The 21,427-nt window shown below is 49.3% G+C and overlaps 6 protein-coding genes across 6 annotated transcripts; 1 reads left to right on the top strand and 5 right to left on the bottom strand.

The window, feature by feature from the left end:
* Window positions 1–100: 100 nt before the first annotated feature.
* BO79DRAFT_252075 (camp independent regulatory protein) lies at window positions 101–3,707 on the bottom strand (the record flags this gene model as incomplete). The annotated part of the gene is made up of 2 exons (XM_025685901.1): window positions 101–1,602; window positions 3,587–3,707. The coding sequence occupies 2 exons, from the start codon at window positions 3,705–3,707 to the stop codon at window positions 101–103; spliced, it is 1,623 nt and encodes a 540-aa protein (XP_025542837.1).
* Window positions 3,708–6,653: 2,946 nt separating this feature from the next.
* On the bottom strand, window positions 6,654–8,629 carry BO79DRAFT_214948 (uncharacterized protein; the record flags this gene model as incomplete). The annotated part of the gene is made up of 9 exons (XM_025683255.1): window positions 6,654–6,699; window positions 6,783–6,815; window positions 6,856–6,910; window positions 7,002–7,066; window positions 7,113–7,169; window positions 8,007–8,064; window positions 8,233–8,237; window positions 8,379–8,402; window positions 8,508–8,629. The coding sequence occupies 9 exons, from the start codon at window positions 8,627–8,629 to the stop codon at window positions 6,654–6,656; spliced, it is 465 nt and encodes a 154-aa protein (XP_025542836.1).
* A 2,041-nt stretch (window positions 8,630–10,670) lies between these two features.
* Window positions 10,671–11,083, bottom strand: BO79DRAFT_70959 (uncharacterized protein). Its single transcript, XM_025689637.1, has one exon. The coding sequence runs from the start codon at window positions 11,039–11,041 to the stop codon at window positions 10,826–10,828; it is 216 nt and encodes a 71-aa protein (XP_025542835.1). The 5' UTR covers window positions 11,042–11,083; the 3' UTR covers window positions 10,671–10,825.
* A 1,171-nt stretch (window positions 11,084–12,254) lies between these two features.
* On the top strand, window positions 12,255–14,140 carry BO79DRAFT_278745 (transferase family protein; the record flags this gene model as incomplete). The annotated part of the gene is made up of 1 exon (XM_025687928.1): window positions 12,255–14,140. The coding sequence occupies exon 1, from the start codon at window positions 12,455–12,457 to the stop codon at window positions 14,138–14,140; it is 1,686 nt and encodes a 561-aa protein (XP_025542834.1). The 5' UTR covers window positions 12,255–12,454.
* A 1,464-nt stretch (window positions 14,141–15,604) lies between these two features.
* On the bottom strand, window positions 15,605–17,417 carry BO79DRAFT_285587 (asparagine--tRNA ligase SLM5; the record flags this gene model as incomplete). Its single annotated transcript, XM_025688376.1, has 3 exons — window positions 15,605–16,899; window positions 16,959–17,079; window positions 17,152–17,417. 3 exons carry the CDS (start codon window positions 17,415–17,417, stop codon window positions 15,655–15,657), a joined length of 1,632 nt encoding a protein of 543 aa, XP_025542833.1. The 3' UTR covers window positions 15,605–15,654.
* A 397-nt stretch (window positions 17,418–17,814) lies between these two features.
* BO79DRAFT_139999 (uncharacterized protein) lies at window positions 17,815–20,872 on the bottom strand (the record flags this gene model as incomplete). The annotated part of the gene is made up of 2 exons (XM_025678212.1): window positions 17,815–20,598; window positions 20,651–20,872. 2 exons carry the CDS (start codon window positions 20,870–20,872, stop codon window positions 17,815–17,817), a joined length of 3,006 nt encoding a protein of 1,001 aa, XP_025542832.1.
* Window positions 20,873–21,427: the final 555 nt, after the last annotated feature.

Here is a 21,427-nt window from a genome sequence, read left to right as displayed (position 1 = left end):
ATGCTAATTCGTATACAACAGAAAAAAAGAAAATAAAAGAAGAGATCGACAGCATGAGGATCTAACTTCGTCAAATAGAACTGAAAATGCCTCCAACAGACTATGCGGTGAACACCCGGTCCAATTGCCGCAGTGCGCGCATGTCTTCTCCCCCGAACCCGATCTTTTCGCTGGGAATGTCTCGGGGTCCCTCGGCGCGTCCTGCGGCCGGGGCTGGGGGAGCGGCGATCGACGGCAATCCACCAGAAGGCGCGCCGTTCATCAGCGCACCGATGCTGGGCACAGTGGTGCCGGTGCTGGCTTCCAGTGGCTTGGGCGCCATCGTGCTCGGTGGAGGGATTTGTACGCTACTGGACGGTGGCTGACTGATAAGCTGGGGACTGCGCGCAATCGATGGGATGCCGTTGCTGTGCGGCATATGATGTGGCTGTGTGCGGGGTGACGATCTCGCAATCTCGCGAGGCGGGCCAAGCTCCGGTGGACTCGGGCGGTGGTGAAGAAGCTCGTGCGCTCCGGGCGGCACTCGTGGTGACCGGCTTGCAAGCACCTGCACGCTCGATGGTTGATGGAGAGATGGCGCCATCGTAACTTCAGCTACATGCACCGGCCGCTCGTGGTGTGCCGGCAATCCTGGTGGTTGCGGAGGCGGCAAGGGCGTACCAGGTGGCACGGCAGCCTGATGGCCATATGGTATTTGACCATTGGGCTGAGACACTGACGGAAGGTAAGATGGATAGTGGACCGGAACAGGCGGAGTAGCCAGTGGAGTCGGAGGCCATGTATATGAAGGAGTGTATGGCGCCGGGTGTGCAGCAGGAGAGCGTCCATAGGGTGCCATGGGATGAGGAGGCACATATGCGGCACCGGCCATAGGACCACGAGTCACAACGGGAAGATTCTGTTGATCGTTCACAGTAGACTCCGGATAAAGCCCCTTTTGAGGACGCACATGTCGCAAATTGGGGTCTGTCGACGGTTGTTGAAGGTTGGCCGCAGACGGATGTGACCTCGAGTAGTAGCTGATCAGATGGAGGTGCTGGCCGGTAGATGTCGTAATGCTGAAGGACTGTTTCATCAAGCCATCAGGCTTGTAGCGGTAGCCGTCCGGCCCTTCGTCTGCGCCATCTCCACGGTCGTCGTCACTGCCTCGTGTGCTTTCTGGTGTTTTACCAGCTCTCGACATCGTCGTCTGAGCAACACCGGTTCCTCCCCGTTTGCCTTCCATCTCGCGATATGTTAAGAAGCTTCCAGATACGCGACTGGCACTCCATGACTTGCCATCGGTCCATCTTCGCATGCCCGCTTCGCGTTCATCCCAGACAAAGACTGACCCGGAACGAATTAATTGACGTTCCTTCTCGGATAAACGTCTCTGTACGCGGGGAAGAAGGCCAATGCGACAAGCTTCGAAGAGGATGATTGCGTCCGCAGGAGTGCGGACGTGCCCGTGATACGTCTCCATCCACCTTCGGTGATCTGTGTAGGTCCCCGTGATGACTGTTGGTTTAAGCGCTAGGACCGGGGGTTTCGTAGGGTGAAAAATGTTGAAAGATGTGCCGGAATGCAGGCAATCTAGATGAGGTCGGAAGTCGAACAACGGCTCTTCGGTAGCCGTTCAACAAACACCGTACAAGCGTGCGATATTCCCGGAACAGGAAACAAAAGGCCAAGCTTCAAGAGAAGGCGAGAGATGAGCAGGTGCTGTGAAGAACCCACTGCGGAAAATAATCTGAAGGGTCAAGAATCAACATTAATTTCCCATCTATGTGATTGAAGAATGGATAGGGTGGAGGAGTGGAGTGGAGTGGGAGGGGAGGGGGAGGACAGAGGGGATGGAATGTAAAGAAACCAGGGCAGCAAGGAAGGGGATAGGAAACAAGGAGTGGGGAGGGACTGATAGGAGAATAAAGAAGAATGCAGGCAGGCGGAGGTTGAGCGTTATACAAACGCCGCTGAGACAAGGGGAGCTACGACATGCAAAGGCCGAGCAGGTACAGGCAAGACTTACCGTGGCGGAAGGTAGCGCGTTGTAGTCGCAGTTAAAATCGATCTTGGATGCAGCAAGGCGGGCGACGAACTGTTTAGTGGGCGATAATAGAATGGTAGCCGTCAACACCAAGTACTATACTTGGTATACTCAGTTATAGAGCAGTAGATGGGGAATGGTTGAAGGTCGCAAGTCGCAGCAAGTCGCAGTAGAAAGAGAAGAAGGGGAGAGGGATCGTGGTAGTAATAATAAGAATAATAATCCAGCTACTTGACTACTAAACTAAACTAAACTAATCGGAACCCGAATAAAAAAAATATTTATTATTATTATAATAATAAAAAAATAAATAATAATAATAACAAAAAAGGGAAAAAGAAAAAAAGAAAAAGAATAATGCTTACTCGAAGAATTAGCATTAGAGATAGGGTGGGGAACCGACTTAACTCTGAACCCCACAAGGTCAAGCAGTGGTTTTTATTGAAAGACCATGTAATAATAAATTAAATTAGGTGATGAGAGTTTCCTTTTTGTGTAGGGTGGGAGTGACTAAGACTGGCGTATGTATTTGATTAAAAACCAATTTAGCGAACAGCTCCCGGAAAAAGAATTCTCATGATCATTATCCTGATTATTGATGTTTTCTTTTTTTTATCTGTTGTAATATTATTATTTCTTCATTATTCTGTTTCCATTAGTGGTCTCTCTCTTCTGACATTACACCTTTTCAAAACAGCAGACAAGACAACCAAGACAACTGAAGGTCAGAGGACTAAATGCTTGGGCCTCTCTCTAGGCGCTGGCCATACCGAAAATCAACCAGACGAAAGAAACGACCCCCCGAAAAAAGTGGGTAAATAGGAGCCGGCTGCAGCAAATGATATCATCCGACTGATATTTAGTTGCTGGATTCATCACAAACAAATAGAACCTTGTTTTTAACCTTTTCTTTTTCGCCTGATGATTATCCATGGTTCTGGGGAGCGAGGCTGGCTGGTGTGGGCACCGGTGGAGGCTTCGGTTCTTCTTTTCTCTTTCTTTCTCTCTTCTGCTGCTGGACCTTTTCCATGGGGCTTAAGATTACTCCGTTTGTGTCTTACGGCTGATTGTTACCATATACTTACCAGGTCAGATCCGGTCAATCTCACTTGTAAGAAAGGAATTTAATTATAGCCGAGCGTGCCCACCTTTCCCCCCTCCCTCCTTATCTTAGAAACAAAGAATAGTAATCAATTTGAGTGTGATCGCACCAGGGTGAATAATGAGATATGAACAAAAGGGGCGCGCGCGGAGGGAGGGGTGGGAGAGGGGGGAGGAAATAAAGAGACTTCCGGTGGTGGAGTCTAAACCAAGCTTAGCGATGTGCCCGGTATGACTATCAAGTATGGGACTTGGAGCACAACATGAATAGTTAAGGTGACGCCTTTATACATCGGTATACAGATGGAGTAACTGTATACATACTAGGTGTACATGATGGGTGACACAAGCTCCTGCTTACAGGGCTGGAGGATTCCCACATACCAGATGTTCATTCCGCAGCAAGCATGCTGCACACTGATTGAGCTTCCCGTCCGTATCATGACGACGGAAGGATACCGTGATAGTCGTGGCGGCCCTCCTTACGCAGTTTGGCTTCTCCGGTGACAGTCGATCGACCATATCTTGACCGGTCTGCTGCTTGGAGGCTTGGAGGTTTCTTGGCTCCAGTAAAACCCATGATTCAGAAAATTGAGAATATTCTCAGTAATCAAACAGGGAAAGGCCAAGAATATTACCGTATTACACTAGGAAGATACCAGTGGCGCTCTGATCGCTTGATACCAACCGGAAATTGATTAGTGCGCGACTTTCTGAAGCTTAAGCTTAATCCAACACGAGGAACCTTAAGCTCGCTTAGAAGAGAGACATGGCCCCCTCCTCCTCCACTGTGGCTGGGGTTCCACTTGTTCCATGGTCGCTTTTATTAGTCTCTTGGGTTTTATGTTTGAATTTCTCATAATTATGCCCGGATATCCGGCGTGTGCACAATATTAATAAAAGTAAAACCTTTTTTCCGTTTTGCCAGCTCCATCCGATCCTGTGTCTTGATTTGGACCCCTACGCGATCGCCAATCACTCATCTGGGCTTGTGGGTGGTCGCCATCATCACCATAACTTTACGGCATTTCTCGTGTTCATCTGATCCGTCTTTGGAGGCCCTCCGTATCGTCTAGAAGAACTTTAGCACAGACCTTGTCCCATGCCCCCAATTCGTAATCGGTATCGGACGGGGAATACGATACGCTTTTTTCTTCTATGATTATTTAGGGTTAGACTATCCCCGGGTTACGCAGCGGTTCCGCCCGAAAGTGACCCTTTCGGGCCAAGACTGACGACATTTTTTCCCTTGTAGGCTCGCCTGCCTTTGCCGTTTTGCCGTTGTTTAGGCTTCGAGACTGGATTTTCGGGTCCTCTTATTTTACTTTGTACTTTTCACATTTTATTCCCTTTCCGCTGACATTTCTGACTCTTTTAATTCCGCGCCCTCGGACTTTCGGCTTCTCGGCAGATGACAACAGCCACTGTGGCGATTCGTACTCGTATCGGGGCGAGCACCTGATCCCGCATAGGGAATTTCTTTCCCCTATGATTAGCAGTTTCTTTGTCGCCGCAGTAGAACCAGACCTAAATTAGTCAAAAGATAGTCGCAATATAGGCCCGATATTGGTGATCTGGCTGGTCATGTTAAGCATTCTGACTAACGAGTTTCTCGGACTCTAACTCCGGGTGGCATAACTTCCAACCTATCGTTGGACCCAGGCCTCTCTCTCCATGCGTCTGAACACCTATCCTGGTCTCAAGCAGGGACCAACTGAGCCTACCAGTGATAAGCGCCAGGCAGATGGTTATTCTTTTTGCCTGCTAAATGCGTCCCCCTTCTCAGCTGAGAATTTATCCGCTGGACCAAACATCCAGGCTTTCCCTATGAAAAGCTTGACAAATCTTATCCGGGGTGATGGTTCGCATGACATACTGTCTGATAAGTATGATAGTGGACCCTCCTCCCTCTTTTTTCCCCCTCCCCAAAAACGCCTCTCTTTACTCAGGTAGGCAGGTCTTCAGCTCCGGGCGGCAAAGTGAAACCCAGCCAAAAGCAGAACAAGGAACTCCGACAGGCAAAGAGAAGAACGAAGAACTTAAAAACAAAGCCAGTCTAGGATCAGTCATATGCAAATCAATCGGCCACGTAAGACCAGAGCATAGCTGATCTGCTCGCGACTTATCATACTCCAATCAGCGGGCGTTACCTCCCCGGCGGCGCTTGACCGGGAAATTCGCGTCGCCCATAGTCCGGAGCTTATTGTCCAGTAACGTTGATTAGACTCGATAAAGTTGCGGGCGCAATTCAACCAGGATCGAGCTTTGTCCGTTGCTTCATTCTTTGCCTGAAATTACTCCGTACTTTAATTTAAATTGAAGGTTTGCCTTCTTCTCATTCTTCTGCTCTAGTTGATTTCATTCCACATTGGCAAAGTTGATCAAATTAATACTTTTAGCTTTGACATGTTAGTATCCTGGTCTTGCACAGCCTTCTTCCATTAGCATCCATCATCCACCGTTTCAGGCTTCAGCTTTTTCATTTTCTTATTACACCTTGGCGCTAATGGGGTCCATGATCGATTAGAATCGAAAATAACCACACTAAGAGAAAGTATCCGACCAAGCCGGCTAGGCTACTAAATTATTACCTTTTCTTTTTTCTTTATCACGATAGTGAATTAAATCGAATCGGAAAAAATGAAATAATAATACTAATAATAATAATAGTAAAAGCAACGTTAAAAAAAGAAACACATACTGAAACATGGACGAAAAAGGAAGTTTCACCCATTCGGGCGCTTCCCAAGTGACTACTTATTTACAAACAACTTCATAGTTAATGGCAATGTCAGAGAGGAGGGGGTGTGAGATAGATACGTTACAGCTTACAAGGGCCCAACCACAACTAACTAACTAACTAACTAACTACTAGTGGACTACTAACTACCAGCAGCGCCATCACCACTAACTCCTGGAACTATAGCGTAGCCGTACTACCGACTAGCGTTCAGGATAAGCGTATCGCCAACAAAGTCGGTCGCATCCTGGCCGGTTTTCTTGGCCCTCCTTGGCTGGCCCACATCAGGATGCGTAAATTATTCGGGCCAAGCGATTCTGGCGGGGAGTTGTGGTGGTCAGGAGTTGCTGCTGACACTAAGCTATACTAGTACTTACAGGGCTGGGTTGGGTTGCAGCTGATGTCTCACATGGGGCAAATAGGAGATAGAAGAAAACAAGACTTTCTTCGATGAAGGATGCGACTGTTGTTATTAATTTAGATTAATTTTTCGATGACCCCCATCCGGTGCAAGGTACGGCGTATCACACTTCACAAGGCAGTTGGCGTAGTAAGTCAGTAAGAAAGTAGTACAGTAGTGCAGGCTGATGTTATACTTGGATTATGAAGGAACCTGTCTACATTATCTAACTGCAATTTACCAGTTGCAGTAGTACTGTGTGTTTGTTTGGGGCCAAAGTGTGGTCGTCTTAATTAATTATTCACGAAACAAGTCGTTGGGTAACACTTATACTACCTATGCAGGAATCACAAACTAATCCAAGTCACGAACCGGTGGTATGTAGATTAGTTTGGTACTAGGTAGCTAGCTTGCTGCACCTTGTGTTCAGTGCTACAACAACCCAAGTATGGGATAGGATTAGTATACATAATGTAATGTGTGTACACCCTGCCATCATGTTGTGGGACTCATACTAATGTATGTTCTCCGTCTGGATGCTCAAACTCCTAGTTTAGCGAAGTAGTAGGGTGTCATTCACTCACTCACATTGCTAACGCAACACCCGATTCGATTTCCGACGTCTCCCATCCCACTCTGGCGCCTATGGCGGACAATAGCTATAGCACCTACATATCACCTGCATAGCCTTGTTTTTTGGAATTGCTCGCCCCTCTTCTGCTTTCCTTCTTTACTTTTCTTTTCTGTCTCTCCACCCATGTATGCAAGGCGATGCGGAGAGTCCGGCGTACCACCATACCTATCTGAAAATAGATCAGCGGGTGTGTATGTATGTACACACTCACATACATTCTGAGCAGATCGTCTTTCCTTGGGCTGGCTGGAGGGTTAGTGCAGCGAACCTGTCGATATTTTGTTGAACAATGATGTCAGAAGGCAGAAGAATGTTATTATTCTTTTGCTTTTACTATTTGTTTTTACTTTTTCTTCCTTTCCTTTTCTTCACACGCTTAAAACGGTATTTGCCCGTACCACTGGAATCTGCCTCCCTCCTCCCTCACTCATGCAACTGACGATCATAGCAGTCCGGGGAGACCGTCTAGATACACAGAGAACAAGAGTTCCCACATATCTAAGTTAAATAGGTGTATGGAACCAAACAACAAACGCTCCCCCTCTTCCCCTCCCTCCCTCCCAACGTGTCACGGACAGTTAGTTGGCGATACAATCAAGCTTTTTCGCCTCCCAGGCGAGGGATATTAACCGTGTGTGTGTAATGTGAACAAGAAACCTTGTTTATGGTCATACCCAAGGTACCATGACACCTTAAACTGTGTGAGTCGACTGAACCTCATTCTCCATCTGCGACCAATCGGACTTTGAGCGTGACTCAAAAAGCCCAAAGACTAGACTAGACTAAATAACTAGTGTGGATTGTTTTACTGATCTACTGTGACTGATTCCATATTTTTCGGACAGGGCTTGTCTGAGAGAGAATGTCTGTGTGTCTGTGTTGCCTGCTTTTCTATTTCCCAGTTGTCTGTGGTTCTTGCGTTTTAGTTACTCCGTCCGTGGGTTTAGCTGAACTGGACTATCTGCTGTAGAGGATGTATCTACTAGTGAAGTAAGTGAGTTGAGTAATATATATGTAGGTAGTGTGGTAGGGTAGTAGAAGGTTCGCTGATCGGGGAGGAGCTCTAAAGTTAATTTTCCTTCCAGTTCGCCTTCAACTTACTTACCAGGCAAGCGAGGCACTGGGTGACATGGTTTGGATCAACCTGGAACCAGCAATACTAACTATCTACGTTGGTTAGTAGGGACGCTATGCGTTCCGGACAAATGCGCAATGGGTCGCTAATCAGTGAGACCTGTCTGATTCAAAACTATTCTATCTGTACTCTGTAGCTTTTTAAAGTTATCATACTGTAGTAGCCTGTGTTAGGCAAACGCCCTTTCCGTACCTACTTAATCTATTCATCGTGTCTATCTGTCTACCGTATGATACGGAAAATCAGTCAGTGTGATCAATACAAATATTTTGATTATTTATTTATTTTTTTATCTATTCTTCTTTTCTTTTATCTCCCCTGAGTTCCCTTGCATAAACTCACGTCACACAAGAACAAACTTGCTTTCTGGGAATTTTTGTGAGTCAAGATTTTTTATAGTTACCCGCTACCAATGTATGCATGTATGTATGTATGCCTGGATTTACTCCTTAGGCTACTACTACTACCTACTGCTTGGGCTCGGTTATGCTCCAATGCAACCCTTGATTCGGAAAAGGTTTCTGAAATGCCAAGGGGGTTAGAGGGTGTGAGAGTGTGTAAGTAAACAGAAACAGGAGAAGAGGAGCAGCCATTTTGTGAAACGTTGCACGGGCTTATCTCCACTAGCATAATTGGTTTAAGGTAGATTATTTTTCCTCTCTTTCTTACTGGGAGGAATGGTGGGCGGGAAAGATAGTCAGGCTATTCATTCCATTCATCCGTGTTTTCTCAATAATTGCGAAAGTTGGGTTTGGCCGGTGTAATTGTATGCATGTAAGAGATTGACGCTTTGATTCATTTATTTTATTACTTACTTTTTATTTGACAGTCGCGTAGTTAACTATTTTGGATAATTAGATTAAGGTGTCATCGTGTTGGATGACGCGCTTGGACTTTGATGGTGGGCTTGTGGGTGGACGTGGGGGGTGGCTGTATTTTATTTTGTTCTATTCTATGTTATTTCGCTTTAATCTAATTCACAATGTAACTGATATGCAGGAATTTTTCCAGACTAGATGGAGCCTGTTGTTTGCTATTGCTATGGCAGTGGCAGTGGCATTGAGTTGTTGCTGTTGCTGTTGCTGTCAAAGCTATTTATTGACCTCTGTTGGTTGGTCTTGTAGTACTGCCATGTCTGTAAGCCTACTTTCATCGTCGCACTCGCAGATCAACTACCCGACGCAGACATTGCTGATGGAGATCATCCCCCCTCCCTCCCTCTTCCTTCCCTCTCAAGTTGCATGAATGATCGATCATAGCCTGTTTGAATTAGGTTAAGGTACGGAGAAGATAAGGGTGTGTGCCTACAGCCTAGTCATTTTTTGACTTACAGACAAGGGAAAGACAAACAGACTACCCAAGCTGTGCGCACTTTTTTCCTTCCTTCCACGCCCCAAGCCCCAAGGCTGATAAGCCAAGACGAAGAAAGAATGAGCATAAATGGCTGGCTTACTTCAATAACTCCAAACCAAGCGTGCTCTAGGCGCCCACCGTTGCAGCCCTAGTCGGGCGACTATTGCTTAGTTAGTGTGAAGGCTTTCCACCCCCCCTCCTCCTTGTCGCTCTCCATCCGCCACGCGAATGGAGATGAATTACCAGATTGGGAGATTTCCATGAGCGATTTGACTAATTGGCCGCCTCCGTGGCAGCGTATCAGACCTCCGTAGCCGAGGATCGCTATCCCTGACCAGGCCCAAGCGTCAAAGCGCTGCAGAAGCCAAGCCATCCCCGCTGACTACTTCGTTTTGGTCCAGCAAAAGTCGATGTAACACGAGTTTTCCGACTGGACCCTCGATTACCAGATAGCCAAGGCTTAGCCTGTCTGGCCTTGTGGTCTGGTCTTTTACATGGTGTATGTACTAAGTAACAGTGTCCTATCTACTAAGTTACCTAAGTTGGTATTTCCCCGAGCACAGCAACTGATCCTTTCCATCCATTCACACACGCCCTTTCTCCTTACACCCCCCAGCAAGAGTTTATCGTCTTACCTACTGAGGTTACTTACTTAGAAACATCCCCTTCCCTCATAGGGTCTTGGAAATCAGCCTAATTTGAAAGCAATTTTTAGTCCGTGTCATATCACATATGGCAAGGGAGACTGGCGGCTAACTCCGTCGTGTCCATCATCTAACTATCCATCTGATGTCGCCGAGCCACTGCAAATTTACTGGGGGGCTATTTTTATTGATTCTCGCATCCTTCACCCTTTTTGTCCGGGATTCGGCCATGGCAGCCGACCTGCCTTTTTCAATCTGAATCCGGTCCCCACGGAAATACCGGACCGATTATGTAATGACCACACCATAAGTTAGTTGGTGCGTCGGGATTGAGGGCGCAAAACCACCGGAAGAGCAGAGAGCTGGACGAAGAAGTACAGGTGTCCTCATCTGAGTCAAGTTGCCGAGCAAGCCAGCCGATACGAGCGAGGGTCGCGTAGGCGATCCACGGTCCCCATTCTAGGCAAAAAGGGCCAGAGGATCGATCATCAGTCGTCCATACTCCATCCATGTCAGTTTTACGCTCATACTCCGAAGTAGTGCCCTGCTGGTCTGGCGCCGGACAAAGGCCGAGAGAATATGCTTAACACCAGTAAGGTTGGCAACTTGGCATTCGCCCCCCCGCGTGGTATTCCTCCGCAGTTTGACTAAAGGGAATACAAAGTAATACTGGCTACGTACGAAGTGCTCAGCAGGATTGAGCCCATCAGCCATGGATTCCTTCCTCCCCGTCTCCCAAGTCTTTGTTTTCCAACGCTTACTTGACCACGACTTTTTTTCAGTGGAAGTATATTAGTAACTATATTCCCTCAACTGGGGCATCCTCTTTTCGAACGGACCCTCCCCCCACGATGGATGCTGACCCTGTTCAGCGCTGTCTCGTGCCGATATTAAACGATCCATCCAGTCATTTCGCCTGTTCAGCCCAATAGTTAAAGCTTTCCGTCTGAAACCGCCCGACGACCCTTTCCTCTCGCGACCATCGTAAACGAAGTGGATCGCTGCCATCCTGATTTGGGCAACCGGCGTAGCGAGGCTCCGCCCAGACCGCAGCTTGGAGGGAATAAAGTATCCGTTCGGTGTGGACCCCGTCCAGAATCCAGCGCCCAGGTAGGTCGGTTAGTTAGGCTTTCCCCCCCTCTTCTTCCCTTCTGTTCCTGATTCCTGGGTACGGAGCACTAGGCAACGATTTCGATTGAAAGGGGACCGACCCAACTGGCGCTGAGGGTGTGGATGGTTTCACACCTATCCGCAGCTCCCGAATCCAATCATCCGCCACATCCCTGAGACGTGTAGGGTAATCGCGGTGACCTTCCAGAAACCGAATCATCGACGAAGAATGGATTGAACTTCGGCGCGGAAAAGAACATGCTTCCTCCGGATAGTCCGATAGAGATCCACTTTGCGCAGATAATGTAGAGCTGAGCCCACTCTGTGTGCGTGTACTCGGTATGTGAGAGTATTCATGTTCTCCGTAAACAGATAGATTGTCAGTCGTTCCATGATCCATCAGATGGGGCCAAGGTTTTTTTGGCCCCTCTCTCCCTTTGATGATGATGACTTCTTTGAGCTAATTTGACTTGCTGGGCGTTTCTGTCGTTTTCTTGTCTTTCTTCCTTACACACCCTGGGTAATCTATGACAGTACAGACGGTATCGTAAGATTGACACGTGAGATCACGCCAGCAGAGCCTGCCATGGCAGTATCTTACCGCTATTCCCGCCGCTCCCCGTGCGTAGTTTATGTTGTTCACGTGCCAATCTACCATCCATGCTACCCACAAACAAACAATCATCTTGGTGATACACTCCGACAAGCCATCCATTAAGTCTGGGCCAGTATGTGATCACTTCACTTGTCACAACATTGACTAAAAGTTATCACGAAGATGGGTTAGACTTAGTGCCTCCGTCGTCTTACTTGCCACTCCACAACGAAGTCATTCGATCACTAGGTAAACTAATTAGAAAGCTGGAACGCCGGTCCGCCGTTGCTGGCGCCGGAACTACTGCCCTGGATTGATTGCCTTCAAGCCACTAAATGAAGTCTCGAGCATTCCACGAATTAGTGTGTCTCGTTGGACGCTTGGCTACACCTCTTTGCGGTGCCCGTTCATACATCCATCCATGGATAATAATGACTCATGATGACAGAGACATATACTGATGGGCTTTATCTCTACCTAATCAGTTGGGAACTATACACAAACTATCCGGAACAAGTTGGCCATGAGCCATAATGATGCTGCTTTCTACAGTCAAGAAGGGACGGGACGATGCGAGAAAAACATGCTCTTCTATACGTACAAATAGGATTGGTATTGGCTGCCAGCCAGATCAGCCATCTACCGAAAAGTTAACCCTATAGCCTTGTTTTTCTGGCAGTGATTGAAGGGCTATTTTGCTCGATACTACGCCTCCGATGTCAACCTCTGATCCGTCGATCCTGCATTCCGAGAGACTGTTTCCAAACAAGGAAGCTATCTCGGATTGCATCGTTGCCTTGTCTTTACTGGATGCCACCACGGTAGACTTCTTGGATGCAAGCGCTGTTTGGCTCTTTGAGTGTGAGCAGCAAAACCGCGGCAATCTGGTGAACCACCTCCGTCAATCTCTCAGGATCACGCTGGATGCTTATCCTCAATGGTGTGGCTTGATTAAGGCTGTTGACTCGGTGGATGGCCTTGCAGTTGCTGATCGAGATCGGCTGGCGCCTCATGCCCGCCGTTTTGGCCGGGTGTATGTCCATTATGGCACGCGGGCTGACCCAGGCGCTGAATTCGTCACTGCACGTGCGACTGATACTCTCGATGGTCTCTGTCCTTCCTCTCGTACGACATCTCAGCCTCTCTGGAATCAGGAAAAGGTGGCTTTATCGAAGTTTGTCCCAAAGACTTGCTTGGCGAACCCGCTCAAGCAACCTATTGTCAACAATGCAGATATTACCCCTCCGGTCATGGCCATTCAAGTCACGGAATTGGCCTGTGGAGGGTTCGCCCTAGCAGTCAAAATAGCTCATCCTTTAGCGGATGCGCAGTCACTGTTTCACTTCGTCAAAGACTGGGCAAGTGTTAGCCGTTCTGCGTTACTGTGCGAGCCTATACCAGTATTGAAACCTTTGTTTGAGCCGGCGCGACTCGACGACGCAGCAGCAGGGGATATCAATGCTGCTACGCCGGACGAGTCGATCATCGAACAGACAAAAAGCCTACCGTTTCATCGCTACGACTGGTGGAACGTGCCCCCTGACTCTCCTCTGAAGACACGCATCCCTGAAGCTTTCCGGAACCAGGACATTCCCCCAGCGGGGAAACAAATACCATGGTCAGATTGGGACACGAAAGCGCCGGTGTCTCATTACATCGTGCACCTGAGTCGCGAGCAGGTCGAGAAGATCTGGACACAAGCCAACAACGTATCCGCCACAACCACAAAGACTAATCGACTGAGTCGACACGATGCCATTCTGGCACATATATGGTCAAGCATCAACCGAGCTCGGAAGATGCAACACGACCCCGGGCCGGTCCACTGCGACCTGGCGTACGGGTGCCGACCGGCGTTTCATCTGAGCGATGCCTTTATGGGGTCGCTTTCCGTGATGGTTAATGTGGAGATGGCTGGGGCGGAACTGACGACGACTGCAAACTCGGACGGCAAGGAAACTGCCGTACTTCCGCCCATCGCGCACCGCATCCGCCAAACTCTTCTTCAGCTGAAGAATCACCCGGCCCGCTTGGCTGCCCACCTCCACCGTCTGGCATACGAAACGTCTCCGCAGCGCATTTGGCAGGGATTTCTGGGTTCTCGGCACGTTATGGTGACGACGTGGGCGTGCGCAGGGCTGTATGATGTGGATTTTGGGTTGGGTCCACTTTCTTCTTCCTCGGCTCGCTACGCGGATGGTATCCTCGCCAATCTCGATGGCCTCGTCTTGATCAAAGAGGCACCACCGTCGCCGTCGCCATCCGATCGGGAGTCGGAGGTCAGGCACTGCCGCGTTCCGTCGGCTTGGACGGAGCATGGTGTGGATGTGCAGATTCATCTCCGGAGTGAAGATATGCTCCGGTTGTTAAGAGATCCGTTGCTATTGCCGGACACTATGTAGACCAAAACTATTTACATAACTAACTAACCTTAGTCTGAGTTTGCTACGTATACTCCATCGAATCAGATAGATTACTAAGCGGATGATCATAGATACTCTGCTTGGCAGCTACACTGTCGTGAAATGTACCCACTTGCATATACTTCTAACCCCTATCTACTGTCTAGGACTTGGCTTCAACGGCCGTCTTGTCTTCCCCTGAATCTATAATAAGTTTTTTTAAGCATCTACTACTGATTAGGCCTAGAGTTACGCCTCTTATAGTAAGTATCGTTTGTAATGATTCGAATGTAATACGATACCTTAGATGCATATACTATATACACATAACTAGGTACAGTCTGAACCATGCATGCATAACATAACATAAAATGACATAAAGCCCACTCTGTAATTTCCACATGTCCCTACTACTTCATATACTACTAAATAGTAAGTAACTACTAGTTAGTGCACTATGGTCATGTTATCTATATATATAGAATATGAATTTGATGAAATAGGAATATATTTTACCCGGTGTGGTCTTTAATAATAGTAATAGTAGTAGTAACTAGTAGTAACACTCATGAGTATATATCTCATAGAACTCAATACTACTTTAGTAGCAGTTCCTATTCATTTTTTTTTCCCACGTAGGATGGAGAAAATATACACAGAGTAAAAGTTCTGCCCTACCATGTATTCCACTACAGTACTAGTACTACATACATACATACACACTCACTCATACATAAGTAATAATTTAGTCAACTTAATTTACTAACCAACAAGTAAGCATGCATTCGCCGAACTTATCCCAACATCAATCAATGCATTGATTAATTCTCTTAGTGCTTACTTCCCATCTCGAGTCATAACAATTAACTGACTAGTTAGTTAACGTTACTGATAACTTAACTTAACGGTCATATCCAAGTTACCTACCTGGTAACTACGGCTACTTTTTATTGTGGCTTGGTGCTTACTTACAGTAGCTTATCTAGCTAATGCATGGTCTAGTTTCAGGTTATTTGTTTGGGAGGGGAGGATAGGGGAGGGGGGCAGTGATGGAGTGAACTAGTTGACTGATATGGATTTTATTATCTGTTAAGTAGGTAAATAAGTAATCTCTTTGGTTGGTTGTTATTATGTTGGGGTTGTGGATGAGGCGATGACAGGTACTAATTAGTATAGAAGGTAATTAGTTTAGCTACCTAAGTAGGTAAGTGTCTAGGGTAGTTAGTATAGTGTGATGGCTGTGTAGGGTGTGCTGGGGTGCTAAGCCTTGGGGTGTGTGTGTGTGGTCTTGAACTAACTGGTTAGTTGGTGTTTTGATTGATTGCTTACTATGCTCGTGCTTATGCTTATGCCTGTCACTGTTGGTCGTTTTGTTACTTACATTTGGTTGGTAGATAACTGGTTACTGGTTACTGGTGTATGTTACAATGTGAGAATTTAGAAACTATAATACATTTAATTTTTCGAGTAAATGGTGATGATAATATACATGTCTCGTCTTGTCCCATCCTGGTCTAGCAATCCGCCCGACCGAAGTATCTAGGGAACGCGACAATATCTCTAACACTGGACACGCCAGCCAAATACCCCAGGAAGCGATCGAACCCGAGTCCGAAGCCTCCGTGCGGCGCGGTACCCCATCGACGGAGGTCGGCGTACCATTGGAGATGGCCTAGTTCTTCGCCGGGGAGGAGATGAGGGTACAGCTCTTCTGCTTGATGGGAGGTGGGCGTGGCTGTGTCAGTGCCGTCATTCGATGCGGCAAGGTTCTTGATCAAACCATGTTGGCGCATGTTCTGAATGATCTCCGGGAGGCGGTGCTCGCGGAGTGAGCCGCCAGCTACTTCGCTGACCTCTGGTAGGAGAAGGTCAAAGCAGGCGACTGTTTCACCGTGGGTGGTGGCCGCTGATGCGTGCGAAGGGGCCATGTAGAAAGGTTTGATTGGCTTGGGATAGTCGGTTACGAAGACTGGGTGCCCGTGGTTGAGCACGTCAACGATGTATTTCTCGTGTTCGAGTTGGAGACCGCCCTCCCACGTTGGGGGGTACTCGAAGGTGGCGGAGTCCTTGGCGACGGCGTCTTGGAGGAGCTCGATTGCTTCGGTGTATGTCATGCGTCGCCATTTGGGCCCGTCGATCATGTCCTGCCACCGTTGGCGAAGGTCAGCAGGGTCTATGGTTGTTGCCGATTCATCCGAGTTGGATTCACCGGGGCGTTTCGTGGTGAGGATTTCCTGTCCGACGGGCGTGTCGTAGAGGCGACGGGTTAGGTCGCGGAGAAGGTACTCGACAAGGTCTGTGAGGGTGTCCAGGTCGGTCATGAAGTTTGCCTCTGCTTCTAACATGTAGAACTCGCTGAGGTGACGCGGCGTGTCGCTCTTCTCCGCCCGGAACATTGGTGACATGGTCCATACGTTTCCTAGCTCCGCAGCGTATGCTTCCAGATGCAGCTGGGATGATACCGTGAGGTATTTGGGAGCGCGGAAGAAGTGGTCGCCATCGGCTGGCGTCGTCCCTACAGCCTCACGCGGTAGCACTGTGAATGTTTCCCCGGCTCCTTCGCAGTCCGACGATGTGATTAGCGGCGGGTGCACCTGAACGAAGCCGCCATTGGGGGCGTGCCGAAACACATTTCCGAGTTGGTATAGGCATTCTGATCTGAATCGCGAGAGGAGGGAATTGAAGGGTGTGCGAAGGCGTAGGTGGGGGATTTGACGGAGGAATTCGGGACTATGGTATTTCTTTTGAATAGGGTAGGTCTACGTAAGAATCATTGTGAGTTAGTATACGTCTGTAATTGAGGACGAGAGGATCCTACCTCGGGGTCGGTCTTTCCCACGATGTTCACAGAGGTGGCCTGCAGCTCATGTGTCTGCTCCTTGCCTGGCGGACATGCCTTCCATACTCCTGACATTTCAACAGCTGTTCCGGTAGATAGTCTGGAGAGCGTGCGAGCGACAGTCAGCATCTAGGGTCGTGGGTGAAAGATTTCGAGATCGCGGAGGACGTACTCGGCAGCCTGGGAGGGATTCAAGATAGCCTGCAAAGGCTTGACTGTCGATCCATCGGAGATCTCAGCAAAAGCGAAACGCTTCTGCTTGCGAACTGATCGAATGAACCCGTTCAATTGGATCTCCTGGTCCTCCAGACTAGATCCCTTCTGACTCTGCTCGAGGACCTGGGCGCAGCGAAGAAGCGTGGAGCCGGCGCTCCTTGCTGCTGGCCTATTGTTCAGTCGCGCAACCGATGTGGCGAACGTCCGCCGCCATGTCAGCATCTCTTCGAATCAATGGGAGAAATCGCGCGGGCCAGAAAGATAGATTGGAGAAAGTATCGCGGGTGTGCATCGGCGTGGAAGAAGTGCGCCGGGCCGATCGATGATTCAGCTCCGCAAGCCGCACGCGATAAGCCGCTCACTTATCGCTGGACCTCTTCGTTGTTACGTGCGACGGACAGCTACGAGCAGCTCTACGTTAAGCCATATACGATTAAATATTGTCACTTTTCTGATTTAGCGATGGAGTAGGGAATATGTAGCGTAATTCGCCCAAAGCACACGCATTCCAGCAGTATCAGTCTCAGAACAGACCGTAAAGTTCACAGCTACTTGGATCCCCAACGAGTCTGGGTCATATCAAGTTGTAAGAAAAGAAGTATTATTACCAAGTTGGTCATCACATCGTCGATCCCTGTTGTTCGTATGCCTTGCGTTCTTCCTCAATCATTTCAATCGCATCTGATACCCTGCCGTCTGCGGCCGCAGCATAAATCGCGATTCGTTGATGGCCACCATCGCTTGCGCCGCCATATCCCAAACTCACCAAGGTAGAGACGCAGTCGTCAATGTCGCGTTGCCTGACATCAGGATTGATTGCCTGAGTCTCGGAAGAAGGGGTTTCAAAACTGTTCCGACGTCCACCGCGGTGACGATGACGTCCTTCCGGTCTCCAGCCGAATATGCCGCGAGGGGCGTCCCACCCCGAGAATTCATCTTGCCAAGCAGAGCGGGGTCGCTGGCTCTTCCAACGTCTAACATGGCGGCGAGGGCCAAAAGATGATTCCTCATGGTCATGCACACCATGCAGATTACGGGTCTCTGAGAACCGTCCAGGCTGTGCCGACGAATTCTCACGGACCTCCTGCGGAAACGTGCCGGGAAGCCCCTGCAGCGCCGCATTGCCGTTCAAGTTTCTGGCTTCTGGTGCTTTACCGTCAGACCTCGTCTGTGCGCTGAATGAAGCCGCTTCCTTCTGCTGCTCAGCCAAAAAGTGCGCTTCGAGCTGTGAGACCGGGGGAAAGCGGCACTCTTCCAGTTCACGCGTAAGCTCGGGGATCCGATCAAATTCAGGACTCACGGGCTCAGAAGGCCCCGACTTGGGGACACCTTCAGGCAAGAGGGACGGGTAAAGTGAATTGAGCCGCGTGGAATCCCCCAAGGACGAGTCTTCCAGACTATTGGGAGACGCTGTGTTGCCCGGATTGCGATTATCATTGGAACACAAGTCCGCCACGGTCAAAGGGACGGCACGTTTACCGCTGAGCGATTTGGAATCATCTTGATTACTAAGTGATGTCTTCTCCAACTTGGCGGGCGTAGCTGTAGATCCTTGAAGCTCAGATGGAATGGACTTGCGTTCACTAACAGCAGGCATTGGACCGTCTGAAGTTGCTTGAGGAAAAGGTTCCTCAGGGTGCAGCCTGGTGACCGGGGTCTGCTCACTGAATTCCAGGTTAATTGCATGCCCATCAATATGCGTCCCCTGCAAGGCCTCCAGGGCCGCCTTTGCCGCAGGGACAGATGGGAAGGATAGGTAGCCAAATCCAGCGTGCTTCTCGGTCCCAACATCAAGAGGCAGATGTACATCTACGAGAAAACCCCGGGAGGCAAAGACGTCGCGGATCATCTTCTCGCTAACATTGAAGCCCACATTGCCGACGAACAATGATGTGTTAGTGGAGCTTTGTGTCTCTGTCGGCGTAGCATTGTGGCTAGAAGATGGTACATCGTTGGTTACATCACGATCTTGTTCATGAGCATGTTGGCGACTAATGGGAGCGCGGCCACGGCGACAGTTGTATGTGTGTGGATGCCAACGTCGGTGCGTGTGTTGGGAGGGATGTGCATGAGTACTCATGGGTTGTGGACGAGGAACCTCAGGCCCAGCAGGGAAGTGAGGATGATTAAAATTCTCGGGTGTCGGCCAGAAAGGAGGCGGCGGTGGACCTGGGAAGGGCTGGTGAAAAAGATGAGGAGGTGGACCGAAGAAAGGAGGAGGCGGAGGCGGAGGCGGATAATGGTGATGGGGATGAGGATGCGGTGGAGGAGGGGGCGGTGGTGGTTGAAAGTAGGGTGTGAAAGCAAAATGGCCGTGGCGTCCGTGAGGCACGTATGAAGGTGCATCTGGCTGCGCCTGGTTAGGGCCGCCTGGTTGAGTCGGTCCATCCGCCTCTGCAGCTTTCTTGGAGCCAGTTTTAAGGTCTGCTTCTGGTTCCAACTCTTTCTCTCCGGATCTTGTCTCGCGGCTTCCCAGATCCCGATCCTGGGTTGGCTGGTCTACCACATCGGGGACAACACTATTAACTGCAGTGGCATCAGATGGTCTGGAGGGTTCAGCCTGGTCGGGACGGAGGCCATCTGGACGTTGTTCAGAGGAAGCCTGGGGTTGACCACCAGTTCGAGTGCAGCCAAACTCCGATTCAAACGCTTCGAACAGAGTATGCCCTACATTTCCAAGTTCCGACGCCATTGCACGCAGACTGTCCACAGTGCCGGCGGCTGTAGGGAGTTCTCCCTGGAGAATGTTCCCTGTCGACGCACCACCAACGGTATGGTTGATAGAGCCGGTAAGCTGTCTCATCTGGGCTTCCAAACTCGCAAGAGCACCTTGTACCGAGGACCCAACATTTCCAGGAAGGGCCCTTTGAGCGTTCTCCAGCTGCCGTTCAATCTCGGGTATACTTGATCTCACCCCAGAACTGAGCAACTCAGCCCCGTTGAGCAGGTTCCGCATTGCATAAGTAAATGCATCCGTGGGATTTGGAGTCCTGCTCCTTGGGGTTCCCGCTGGCTCCTGAGCGGGAGCTGAAGGTCCTTCCGAAGTGTTATTTTCTTGTATATTCCTAGAAGCATCGAGAATCTTGGCCATCTCAGCCTCAAAGGCGGCCATGAGTGATGCTGTGTCGTCGATCTTCGTAGCTTCAACGTTCTCTTGCTCAGTACCTGACCGTACTTCTGCTGAAGTGCTAGCAGCCGGGGCGTCCACGGTTGATGATCCAGCGCGGTTGTCCGCATCCTTGCCATCTTGCTTTATCTGGAACTTCTTCCACAATTCAGTTATTGAGTTCGAGCGTCGAATATCGAAGAGGTGCATGGGTTCGGTGGCTTCCTGCGGCATCGGGTCGTGCGCAAGGTCAATAGGCTCATCGAGGCGTTGGGAGAGTTCGAGAGACGATCCAACCTGTAAGGACCGATTAGTACCAAAACGACGCAGTATATGCGATAAGACATACAGTGATGATCTCCCCATCATCGTCATCAACATAAGTCAACCGTGCCCGCGGGTGATTTGATGCAAGATCATCATATTGGGGAGCAGACAGCTGCACGATTCCCCGACGAGCTCTGGGTGATGATGGTTCCCTTGTCAAGGGTTGAGTGGATGCCGAGGGCACCTCTGCAGATGTATGTGATGGAGATCCATGAAGATCTCTGATCTGGAACGGTTTCAACATCTTCGGCGATAAAACACAACGGTCGCGGAAGAGCAAAGTTCCGCTCCCAGACCGTTATGAAGCCAAGAGAAGACGATGGATGATGAACCACGCAGCACGCAGGCGATGCTGGTGAAGAAAGTAGCCAGTTAAAGGATTCAGATACACCAGAAAGGAACAGTAAGCTGACTGGCGATCAGCAAGAGAGAAAAGGGATCAAGCTTGACAGGAATCTAGGCCGTAGGATAAGGGTCTGTCTGAACCCCGGGGGGAGCGGCGATAAGGAGGGAGGGAGGGGGGAAACAAAGACTGGCAGGCGGCGGTCGTCGTCACTATTGCTGCTGCCTATGGGAACAACAGCTTTAGTTTCGGCGTTGGATCGTCTTTTCGCCTCAGTTCAGACAACAAGATTCCGCAAGAGGAAGCCGACCATCGTCATACGAAGGTCAGCTGCAGTGTAACGGGAAGGGAAGGCACAGGAAAAGGTTAGGGGTCCAGGCAACCAGATATTGAAGGAGATGTTTGACGTGATATGAAGGAATGAGGTTGCGGATGAGGAGAGATCTAGTCAGCCAA

This window comes from Aspergillus costaricaensis, assembly GCF_003184835.1.
Source record: "Aspergillus costaricaensis CBS 115574 unplaced genomic scaffold BO79scaffold_6, whole genome shotgun sequence".
Lineage (NCBI taxonomy): Eukaryota > Fungi > Ascomycota > Eurotiomycetes > Eurotiales > Aspergillaceae > Aspergillus > Aspergillus costaricensis.
Note: the sequence above shows the minus strand (reverse complement) of the source record. Positions and strands in the feature narration are given on the sequence as shown.

Coding starts and splice junctions, on each gene's coding strand:
- BO79DRAFT_70959 (XM_025689637.1), bottom strand. CDS start 11,041: ATGGCAGCGATCCACTTCGTTTACGATGGTCGCGAGAGGAAAGGGTCG.